This window comes from Lotus japonicus, chromosome 6 (genome assembly GCF_012489685.1).
Source record: "Lotus japonicus ecotype B-129 chromosome 6, LjGifu_v1.2".
Lineage (NCBI taxonomy): Eukaryota > Viridiplantae > Streptophyta > Magnoliopsida > Fabales > Fabaceae > Lotus > Lotus japonicus.
The window spans coordinates 4,908,396-4,920,078 of record NC_080046.1 but is presented as its reverse complement, the minus strand read 5'-3'; the positions used below and the strand labels follow the sequence as shown (position 1 = coordinate 4,920,078).

Here is an 11,683-nt window from a genome sequence, read left to right as displayed (position 1 = left end):
AGAAATTTCTCCTCTCCATTTATAACTGAATGCATTCGGTTGGTATCTCATTTGATTTTATTTGTAATTTAACACAATATCAATCAATTAGTTTAGAGTATATGATTGTTTAAAAAAAATATAATGATACTTTTTATATAAAAGAATATGTCACGTTACATATGCATAAAAAAATCTCTAAAGTTAAAAAGAAGATTTTAAAATTTTCAGTGTAACACATGTCAAAATAGGAGAAGGATTTACTTATACATAGGTGGCAACACTTTGAAACATCATTACAACAAACATTGATCTTTACATGCTCTTTTTTTCCACCATTTATCAAGAAGTGTGATCCTTTAGAGCTGTATAGTAGTCACCAACTGTATTTAGAATAACACATTTTATACTATTCTTGGTGTAGAACTCATGCTCCATTTCTTGCAAATTCATCACATATCATCAATCATCGTCATGCTTCTTTGGTAGTTGTGAGCATCAATGTCTTTCTTTTACTCTACAACATTGGGAATGATCTTAAATTGTGCAAGATGATGCATCTGTTATAGAAAAAAATACAAAACCAAATTGCAAACCAAGCAAGAGCTTACATTGCACATGTGAGATGGACAAAACAGATTGAGAGGAACAATGAAATAATGTTTTAGTTGATGTATAGCATAATTCAATAAATGGCTCCTAGAGAGAAGGGCTCCAACTTCTCTCTAGCTAAACAAAGGCTGCGAGTGGATACAACCAGAGGCAAGGAAGCATGGAGACAGGATTTTGCGGCGGAACCGTCAAGGAGGAATGCTTCTGACAGAGAGTTTAGACCTCGCAGCAGTGTTAAATATCAATATGCAAGGAATCGTGAACAATCCACCTTCACACTGTTTGTCGATGGTCTGTCGGTGGAAACAACATATAATCAGGTGAAGTTAGCTTTTAGCAGATGGGGGAGATTGGCTGGGATTTTTGTCCAACGCACCATTAAACAGGGTAGGAAAACGAAATTTGGTTTTGTTCGGTTCTATGATATGGGGTTATACTTTCGGTGGAGATGGCGAGAGTTCCTTATGCAGGCAAACACAACCCTGTTTCGACATTTGCTCGAAAGAACCACCCTGAGCCGATTACTCCCAATTTAATTACTAGGCAACATGGAAAACGAAAATGGAGACGCAAAACAGAGCATGCGGTCCCAGTAATAAATGATTATTCATGTTGCTATAGCACAAAGAAGGAGGATCATGATCGACTAGGGAGAATGGCAGTGGCTTCTATCAGAGGAGTGCGTAACGTGGGTGCTTTACAAAATTTCTTAATATCCAAAGGTTGGTCTCAAACGAAAATTAAATCCTTGGGTGCTAAGGAAGTTGTGTTGGAATTCATTAACAGAGAGGAGATGCTGTCGTTTTTACGGAAAGGAGGTGATTTTCTAGCCCACAAATTTGAGTGGATTGGTGAAGCTTCACCAACAAATTCGATTCCAACCAGACACTATATCTGGGTGACAGTTCATAAGGTACCACTAGTGGCATGGAATGTTGAGTTCTTTTCTAACATCGCAGGGTTATTTGGCACTTTTGTGTGCATAGATGAAGAAACAGAACAGCACCTTCGATATGATAAAGCAAGAATGCTTATAATTTCATCAGCTCCCACCTTTGAAAACTGCTCCATTAACGTGAAAATTGATGAAACGGTGGTTAAAGTGGCACTGGAGATGGACTCAAGTTATAAGCCTAGTGATCCGCCCTTTGAAACGGCAGAGGAATCGGGGTTTACATCCCCTTCTCGAACAGAAAATTCAGAGACGATTGCTGAAGCGGCTGAAGGAGTTTCTTGGGTTGCAGAAACGGCAGAGGGTGATGACACAACCATGGAGGCGGAAGAAATTGATGGAGATCCTAGGGTTACAGAAACAGGGGCTGTGAACATGACCTCTGACACACTTCTATGCCAACCAATAAGTGACGAGGCTGAAGAGATCACGAGACTAGATAGAAATTTGGCACCATTCTCATCTGAGGAGGAAGTTTGGGAGATAACTTGGAATAAGAGAATGAACCACATCTTTTTGGAAAAACAGGGCTGTACTTTTCTTGAAGTGGAAATGTTGGGAAGGTGGGATGTTATGTATAGCCTCTGTCTTGACTTTCTCTACTCTTGTGAAAGAGACATTTTAGAGTCAACGAGGTTGTTAAGGGTACAGGGTAATTCGAATGGGGACCACTATTTTTTGATAAGAGGTATTGATAATGCTTTTTTGGATTGGAGGCCACTTGCCCAGGCCCAACCCGAGAAGCTGCCCCAAATGGAAAATTTGGCTACAGAAGCACACACAAACACAAACCTTTCGTGTTGGGTGGAGAAATACGGGTCAAGCCGAATTTAGTCAGATTTTGAGAAGACTCCTGCAGATGCACAAGAGATTGACAACTTTCCTTTGTTACCCACTTCTCAGATACCTTTGACTCCATCCACGCATTCTCCTAGACCCAGGGGACGACCAAAAGGGAGCTCTAAGAAGAAAGGGAAACTGGCCCATGTGGCGACAACACCCATCCTCGCGCCTTCTCCTCCCCCTCTTCCTGCGGCAGATAACCAATTGATGGTGCTCCCTATTGAATTTCAGCAGCCACAGGGGATTATGACAAGAGCTAAGAGTGCTATGTTGATGGGAAAGAGACTCGGCTTGATATATGATTGTAGTGATGTGGAGGTGATGAAAGGGATCGCCTCTCAAATTGCTGCTAGACACTAATCAGAGGTGTGGGTCCGTTTCCAGGGTCAATATGTCAAGGGCTTGGGTGACCTGGAATGTGAGAGGACTAGGAAGGTCCTTGAAGAGAAAGGTGGTGAAGCAAGCCGTCAGCAAACTCAGACCAGAAGTTTTATTAATTCAGGAATCTAAATTGAACTCAGTCAGAGAAAGGGAAATCCAAGAATGGTCCAGATCAATGGACATGGAATGTGAAGCTGTCTTTGCAATTGGAGCAGCTGGAGGATTATTAACACTGTGGAAAAGGAACTCTTTTGTGGTCACTGGTGTGGTAAAGAGACAACGGTTCATCATTCTTCAGTTATGGGACCTGCACATTTCTCGGATTGCTTGGTGGATTAAAGCTTGGTGGCGGGAGTGCCCGTACAGTTGCAGCGATTTCCTACTGAATTTTGTGGAGATTAGATTGAAACCTCCAAAGATTAGAAGTCGCAGCAATCATTGGACTCCACCACCCGCGGGGTCTCTTAAATTCAATGTCGATGGCTCCTCACATGGTATGCCGGGAAGGAGTGGCATTGGAGGCATTCTTAAGGATTCAGAACGCCAAACCAGAGGTATTTTTTCTAAAGCTACTGGGGACCTTTGGGCTTATGAGGCTGAAGTGAAAGCAATCCTTCATGCTCTCATTTTTTGTCACCAATTTCAGTTGAGGCACATCTTAATAGAGAGTGATTCTGCACTAGCTGTAGGATGGGTCAATAACAAGGTTAATAGGCCTTGGAAGAGAATCAAATCATTTGGCTGATTATCTTGCTAAGACAGGGTGCTCTAGACAAACTGAAATCTGGGCTATGTTGAGGAACTGAATACAATCATTGACTAGCTGGTTTCTCACTGGCTTTCTGTCTGAATACAATCTGGTTTCTGTCTGAGGCATTTTTTACCGGTTTTCTTTTCGGTTATTGGGCTGTACAGAGTTGGTGATCTGAAGTGAAATATATGGCATTTGGTCCAAGTTTTTTGGTGCAGATTTCATGTATTTCTTTGCCACTTTACAGTTTGGGAGCTGCTACATTGAGACATTATTACAAGCAATCAGGTTTATGTCTGATGTTGCAATATGGCTTTGGTTTGATGCATTTTTTATCTGTTTTAGTGAGGTGATCTGAAGTGGAATATAGGGCATTTTATCCAAGGTTTCGGTGCACTCGTTTTCTGAAAATCATTGCTGCTATGCTGTTGGGGATCTGCTACATTCTGTTTTCATTTCAGTTCCTAGTAGCTAGTAGTCTTTGCCTTATTGGCACTTTCCTTTCTTTTGCTGGCAGTTTTGTGCCGTTTGTTCTCTAGTTTAGCTTTTGATGCCGTGGTGTAATGACTCTATTGTTATTTATATATTATTCTCTTCTTTCGAAATAATGTTTAGGTAGTGGAAAACAATTGAATTACCAAAAAAAAATGTCAGCAGCAGACATGCAAGTCCATAAAACCCGGATAAGAGTTAATAATCTTTTTATACTAAGCAATCAGAATGTATGAAGACTATAATTAATTTCTTCCCTTACCTAAAATTGGGATGAGAAGTGATGTCCATAGAGCTCAGCAAAGTCCCTATCCTCATTATATGAACCAAGAACTGTTCATTCTGCCACCAATCTTATATCCTAACCCCATTCCACATCAGATCAAGAATTGCAGTAAAAAAATGGAGACGAAAAGTATAATGAACCACATGCTAGAAAAGTTATTTATTTGATCAGATTAATAATTCTAAGATCTAAAATCAACACAAATCAGTAGTTATAAATTTATCAGCAAGAAATGAGATAGCAAGAACAAAGGCCATAAATTGGTGAATGAAAATAAGGAAATTTTATATGATTCATTCTCCTTATCCACATTCCCTTTTCATTCAGCTCATTAACTGTGTTAAAGTTCAAGTATAAGTTATGAAGCCAAACTAAATGTAACTTATGAGTTGTAAAGATGCAGCTATGAGTACAACTAATACCCATGGATGTGACAGGTATAAAGATGCAGTTCCCGGACCATAACCCCAAACATTCTTGAGCCAAATAGGAAACTGCCTGAAAATCAAATAGAATCAGACCTTTAGTTAAGCAAATTTAGAATTTTAACCCATGTACTAATTAAAAAAAAAGCTTCCAGTATTGAGATAGTAAAACAAAATAAAAGAGACTATAGCTATGTCTAAAAGCGATTTACAATTGACAACAAAAAAAAGCTATTAATTAATAAGAAAAATAGCAAAATCTAGAATTGAAAGCAATCATATGAATAAGTATCTTACCTAAATCTCATTTCTTTAATTGGGATCCTGGGTCAAATTTGTTGGACGTCCCTTCTTCTGAAAGAGTTTCTCTGCCTTCATGATGCTGACATTGTAGATGAAGTTTTGACAGCCAAAACTGGAAGACAATGATGCAATTAAATAAACTTGCAATGGGAAGGATAAAAGCATGTAAGTCTGCTATCAATTGGCCGATTAAGAACATTCAGAATAAGGGTTGCATAAGAGAAAACATCACAACATTAGTTTATTTAAGAGATATGGAAGCAACCTAGAGACCACCAACAAATACTAAAGCATATATGAAATTAAACAAAACAATCACAAAATAGGGAACAATGAACAAATATATGCTTTTAGGAATTGAATCAACACTACCAAATATAGTGCTCACTAATTAGGTCAATCAAATTCAGCAACAAAAAAACCTTTAGGAAGCGAAGCATAAACATTTATGTCAAACACTTACACAATTATCAACTTACACAATTATCAACACCACATTAAGCAAGTTGCATACTCGAGTAATCTTCCTCATTTTTCCTCCATGTCAACCGGTTCACAGTAGAGACATGTAGGGGAGGAGATGACTGATGCAGTATTAGTAAGGAGCAATTTAGGTAAATCTTAGATAATTAAGCCAAATCTTTTAAGATTTTAATATTTTATGAAAATTTTCTCAAATTTAAAATTAAATTTGAAAACATGGTTTCAAGATTTGTTATGGAAATAAATTTTTACGTAAAAAAAGTTTATTTTTAGAGTATTAATTAAATTTTATTTTATTTTTATTTAATTTTCGAATTTTTATTTAATTAAGGATTTTATGATTTTTTATTGTGATTTGGTAGTTTTTATTAATTAATTTTTAAGGTATTTTTAATCTTTTAAAATTTTATGAAAAAAAATTTCAGATATTAATAATCTATTTAAATCATGATGAAATAAATTTAGTAAGGAGTAATCTAGGTAAATCTTAGATAATTAGGACAAATCTTTTAAATCAAATCTAAAATTTAAAAAGCTACTAAATAAGGATAGATAAAAACTACAAAAATCTAGAAATCACAATAAAAACTCATAAAATCTTGAATTAATTAAAAATCCGAAAATTCAATAAAAATACCATAAAAATTAACTAATACTCTAAAATTAAATAATAAGATAAATTAAGATAAAATCCTGAAATAAACAACTTAAATCCTAATCAAATCTAAAATTTAAAAAGGTACTAAATAAATATAGATAAAAACTATCAAAATCTAGCAAATCACAATAAAAACTCATAAAATTTTGAATTAATTAAAAATCCGAAAATTCAATAAAAATACCATAAAAATTAATTAATACTCTAAAAATAAATTAAGATAAAATAAAGAAATAAACGACCTAAATTCTAATCAAATCTAAAATTTATAAATGTATTTCTTTATGCAAATTAACCTGAAAATGACACGTGGAATTTTTTTTCTGAGAATTAACGTGAAAATGACACAAATACCATAAAAATTAATTAATACTCTAAAAATAAATCAAAAATAAATTAAGATAAAATCAAGAAATAAACAACCTAAATTCTAATCAAATCTAAAATTTATAAATGTATTTCTTTATGCAAATTAACTTGAAAATGACACGTGGAATTTTTTTTCATGAGAATTAACGTGAAAATGACACGTCACTAAATCTGCCTAATAGAAGTTCTTCTTTTCTACTCCCTCCGTCCCTAATTATAAGCTAAAGTTGTAAAAATCACACTTATTAAGAAAGCCTTAATTGATGCATTGGTTTTCAAAAAAAATGTACAACTTTCTATGTTTACCCCTATTTATGATAACACTTTTTCATCATTGTACTACTAATGGTGGTGCTCCACTACCAATAAATGCAAGGGTGAATATGGAAAGAAATATTAACTTTTGCAAGGTTAGCTTATATTTAGTGACACAAAAAAAGTCTCAATGTTAGCTTATAATTAGGGACGGAGGGAGTAATATATATATTGATATAAAATTTAAAAATGTATTAAATAAATATAGATAAAAACTATCAAAATCTAGCAAATCACAATAAAAACTCATAAAATCCGAAATTAATTAAAAATCCGAAAATTCAATAAAAATACCATAAAAAATGATTAATACTCTAAAAATAAATAATAATATAAATTAAGATAAAATACAGAAATAAACAACATAAATCCTAATCATATCTAAAATTTAAAAATGTACTAAATAAAAATAGATAAAAACTATCAAAATCTAGAAAATCACAATAAAAACTCATAAAATCCGGAATTAATTAAAAATCCGAAAATTCAATAAAAATACCACAAAAGTTAATTAATACTCTAAAAATAAATCAAAAATAAATTAAGATAAAATCAAGAAATAAAAAAAACCTAAATCCTAATCAAATCTAAAATTTAAAAATGTATTTTTTTATTAAGGAGAAATAAGGTAAGGAAAAATCAGGGCACATGTGGCAAGTGGGGCCAAGGAGAAAGAGCTTACATGTAAAATATTATGTGAGAATTAATCTGGGAGCGACACGTCACTAACTTGGCCTGTGAGAGCGACACGTCAGGCTAGAAGTTGTTCTTTTCTAATATATATAGATAGATTGGCTAAACCAAGCTGCCTATAAAGGATCTTTCTTTTTTTTATGTTTGAAATCTGCCTCATTCCAGTGTCATCCCGTTTCGATCTGTCTGAATTTGCTAATGTATTGTTCCTCTGTGACAAAAAGAGTAGCCTAACAATTTAACCAAAGAAAAAGACATATCCTATTATTCACATGGCCAGTACATGAAATATGGAATGTTTACACACTTTCCTTAACAGGTCCAAAATCTATATTATATTAAATTCAGAACTAATATAGATCATAAATGCCACTGCAACTTGACAAAGGTCTCATTCTATCTTTTATTTTGAATATAGTCCCAGACTAAATACCAATGCTTTGAATCTTCAAGCTTTCCATAAAAATATGGGATGCACTCTTAATTACTTGAGAAGCGCTCTGTGAAGGTCTGCAAAATTAGTCAAATGAGACTATAGAAGGAAAAACAAACTGCATACTTCCATTTTTAACTGCAAAACCATACTTCAAAAGCCTAAATAAATTATTCCAAAAAATTAAAGAAAAAGAAGATATAATACGGTTCACATTATCAACTCATTAACAATGTTTTAGTGATTGGTGACTCAAACAAAACAAAAAAACACAAACCCCAGTACATAAATCAAGAAGTAGAATTTCACCAAATTTGACATTAAGTTATACGGAAATTCAAACACATACTAAAATGGGCGGATGATCATCATGTGTAATATGGTGGTGACATATCACATGAAAAGAAGATATAGATCATTTTCTAATAAAAGTACCGACAAAGAACATAATTATATTTTTACTTACTTGATCAGTTGGAAGTTCTTGCCTTCTTGGTGATCCACTAAATCGGTTAAGCTTTAATTTGAGGGCCACAAACACATGAAGTTGGTCTACAACATGATTAAGGAATCGAAAATATGCATGCCTCCAAGCCCTGTTTAAGAATAGAGAACCACAAGCCCCCCAAAATCCCACAGCAAAACCAACACCCAAACCAAGGTAGAGTGAATTTTGAAAAGCATTATCATCATTGTTTCCTCCATGTTGCTTTGATTCATCATCATCACCATTGTCTCCTTCTCCTTCTATGCAGCTTTTTGGCAGAGGAATTCCACAAAGTTTAGGATTTCCAGCATAGCAGGAGGCATCAAAACTCTGAAGCTGAGTCCCTATTGGGATTTGTCCAACCAATCCATTGTTTGAAAGATTCAAGAATTCCAAGAAAGACAAGGTAGACATTGTAACAGGAATTTCTCCAAAGAGTTTGTTGCTGGACAGATCAAGAGATTCCAAGTTTTTCATGTGTCCAATCTCTCTTGGTATCTTTCCTGTTAAATGATTTCGAGACAAGTTCAAGGACTTCAACTGAACAAGGTTGAAAACTTCTGGGGGGATTTCCCCTGATAAGTTGTTAGCTGAAAGGTCAAGATTTCGCCATAGTCCATAATCTGTATACTCTAACTCAAGGCCTTTGTTATGCACATTGAATTCAAATGGAAAATGGCTCGTTTTTTTCGCTCCACCCATGCCGGTAATGTTGCTTATGCATGGAGGAATATGCCCTGAAAGTTTGTTATGGAAAAGATCCAATTGTAACAGTGAAGAGAGAGTGCACAGCTCTGGTGGAATGTTACCTTCAAACTGGTTTGATCTCAAAAGCATCACTTCCATGCTATGTGGAAGCTTCACTGGTACAGTTCCAGAGAAATTGTTTTCTCCAATGTTGATGAATTGCAAGTTTGTTGTGTTTGATAGATCCACTGAAAAATTGCCAGATAAGCTGTTGTTGTGTAAATCCAGTGCAATGAGATCAATAAATGAGCCCATGGATGGAGGGAGTTCACCAGTTAGATTGTTGCTCTCCATGAAAAGGAAAGACAAACCTCTCCAATACTGCCAACAATCAGGAACAGCTCCAGATAAGAGATTGAATGATATGTCCAAATAATCCAAGCTATTTTCCCTACCCAATTTGTGGCAAAACATAGGGGAAATGGGTCCAAAGAAAGAATTGTGGGACAAATCCAAATAGATGACATTTGCAGAAATATGTGGGAGCCTTCCAGTGAAATTATTGTTGACCATAAATAAAAACTTGGAGCTCAGGGTGATGTTTGTCAAGTCTGAACTGATTAAGTTGTCGGCAATGTTGACATGGGTAATATTAGCTACAAATCTCCAAAATGTGTCTCCATTTATGGATGTAATAGTTGATTTAGAAACTTCAAGAGAGTCTAGTGACTTTTGGGTATATATCCAAGCTGGAAAATTTGGACCTAGGATTGTATTGATCAAACCTACTACTTCCAATTGAAAGGGAGGAATCCATTCAGGATCCAACTCAAATGCAAAAGGTGAAGTCAAGATGAGTGACTCCAAATTGTGTAGATTGGAAAAATGTTGTTCAGAAAGAACGCCTGACAAGGATTTGCCTCCAATGTTTAAACTCTTCAAATTGAAGAGTTGTCCAAGACTGGTTGGAAGATTACCACTCAAGGAATCTGAGCTGATTCCCAAGTCAACCAAGGTTGAGAGATTTCCTAGAGATGAAGGGATAGAGCCATGAAACAAGTTCTCAGATAGAAACAGATTTTGTAAATTTTCATGCTTCCCTAACCAATCTGGAATGGATCCATTGAGTTCATTGTTATGCAACCTTAAAGATTTAAGCTTCCCAAGACTTAGCAAGCTCTTGGGTATTTGACCTTGTAGAAAATTGAAGCTAAGGTCAACATGAGCGATATCACTGCTGAGATTAAACAACCAATAAGGTAAACTAGAATGAAATGAATTTCCAGAGAGATCAAGAGTCACAAGTGAAGTAAAATTCACAAACTTGATGGATGGGTTGATATTGGTCAATTGACAGCTTGCCAATCTTAGCTCTAACAGTGAAGGATGCATTGACATGGACTGAAGCCAGCTTGTTTCATTTACAAGGTTAATTTCGCTGAGGTTGAGAAATTTCAAGGAAGAAAGTTTTGAAAGCCAGTGAAGATTGTCCATGTGAAAATCATCATTGAAGGATAAGTCCAGGTACTGAATATTAGAGAAGTTAGCAGGTTTACTAGATTGGTTGAAGGTAGGTGGAAGAGTTATGCCACTAAAGAAATTTATGCTCAAGTCCAAGTAGCTCAGGAACTCAATATCAAACAAGGAGAGGTTAATTTCACCTTGCAAGTATTGTTGATTTAGATCAAGTCTTGTGACTCTGCCTGTGATGTTGTCACAATGAACTCCTTTCCATGCACAACAATCTTCTTCATTGGACCAAGAGGAGAGCTTGTTGGAACTGTCTATGACACCACGCTTGAATTGCAGCAGTGAAGAACGATCCCTCTCATTGCAACGAAGCTGCAGATTTGTACTAGTACAGAACATGCCACTATGGAATGTTGTTGTAGATAAGAACAGAAGAAAGGCAATAGAAAATTGTGAAAAGCTAACAGTGGACATGGTTAATTAGATTGGAGAGCAAGAACTTAATTTTGTTGGTTGTTTGCTGCTGTCCGGTGCTCACTACTTATAGGGTCGTGATACTATCACGGGGGAAACTTTTTCACCTTCTCATGTTAATTATTAATATATATGAAGAGTATAATACTCTCACTTTAAATATAGTTAAGTTTTTAGTTTATTATATTTTCTTATGCCGTACCTTAAGTTAATGGGTAATCCAAATGATGTGTACCAATAGAAAACATACATGTTGTGTCAGCATTCATATATTTATATTTATATTTTCTTTAAAAATTTAAATATTAATAGGATTGCCATTATTTGTAAGTAATAGTTTTCAAAATTCCAACCCCTCTGCATCACCAAAATGCTCTAAGCGTCGGAACCTATACCACCACTCTCTTCATTCACAGGCCATGATCTCGCTCTCTCTGTCCTCAATAATTCTCGACGGTCAAAATCTTCTTGTTCTTCGTTCATCGGCCACGATCTCCAGATCTCGTCATTCTTGTCTTCTCTCTTTCACTTTCTTTACTCTTTAAATTCTCGACTTTATCTTCTATCGTTGACGACGCGATGGGTCTCGT

The 11,683-nt window shown here is 35.2% G+C and overlaps 1 protein-coding gene across 2 annotated transcripts; it reads right to left on the bottom strand.

Moving 5' to 3' along the window:
* Positions 1-242: 242 nt before the first annotated feature.
* Positions 243-11,154, bottom strand: LOC130724462 (receptor-like protein EIX2). Of its 2 annotated transcripts, XM_057575691.1 has the most exons (3): positions 8,442-11,154; positions 5,019-5,136; positions 243-4,794 (listed from the first exon to the last, which is right to left on the bottom strand). In XM_057575691.1, exons 1-2 carry the CDS (start codon positions 11,091-11,093, stop codon positions 5,026-5,028), a joined length of 2,763 nt encoding a protein of 920 aa, XP_057431674.1. In that variant the 5' UTR covers positions 11,094-11,154; the 3' UTR covers positions 243-4,794; positions 5,019-5,025. The 2 variants fall into 2 exon arrangements, with proteins under 2 accessions (XP_057431674.1, XP_057431675.1); XM_057575692.1 differs by lacking the exons at positions 243-4,794; positions 5,019-5,136 and adding an exon at positions 7,780-8,052 and having other exon boundaries at positions 8,442-11,153.
* Positions 11,155-11,683: the final 529 nt, after the last annotated feature.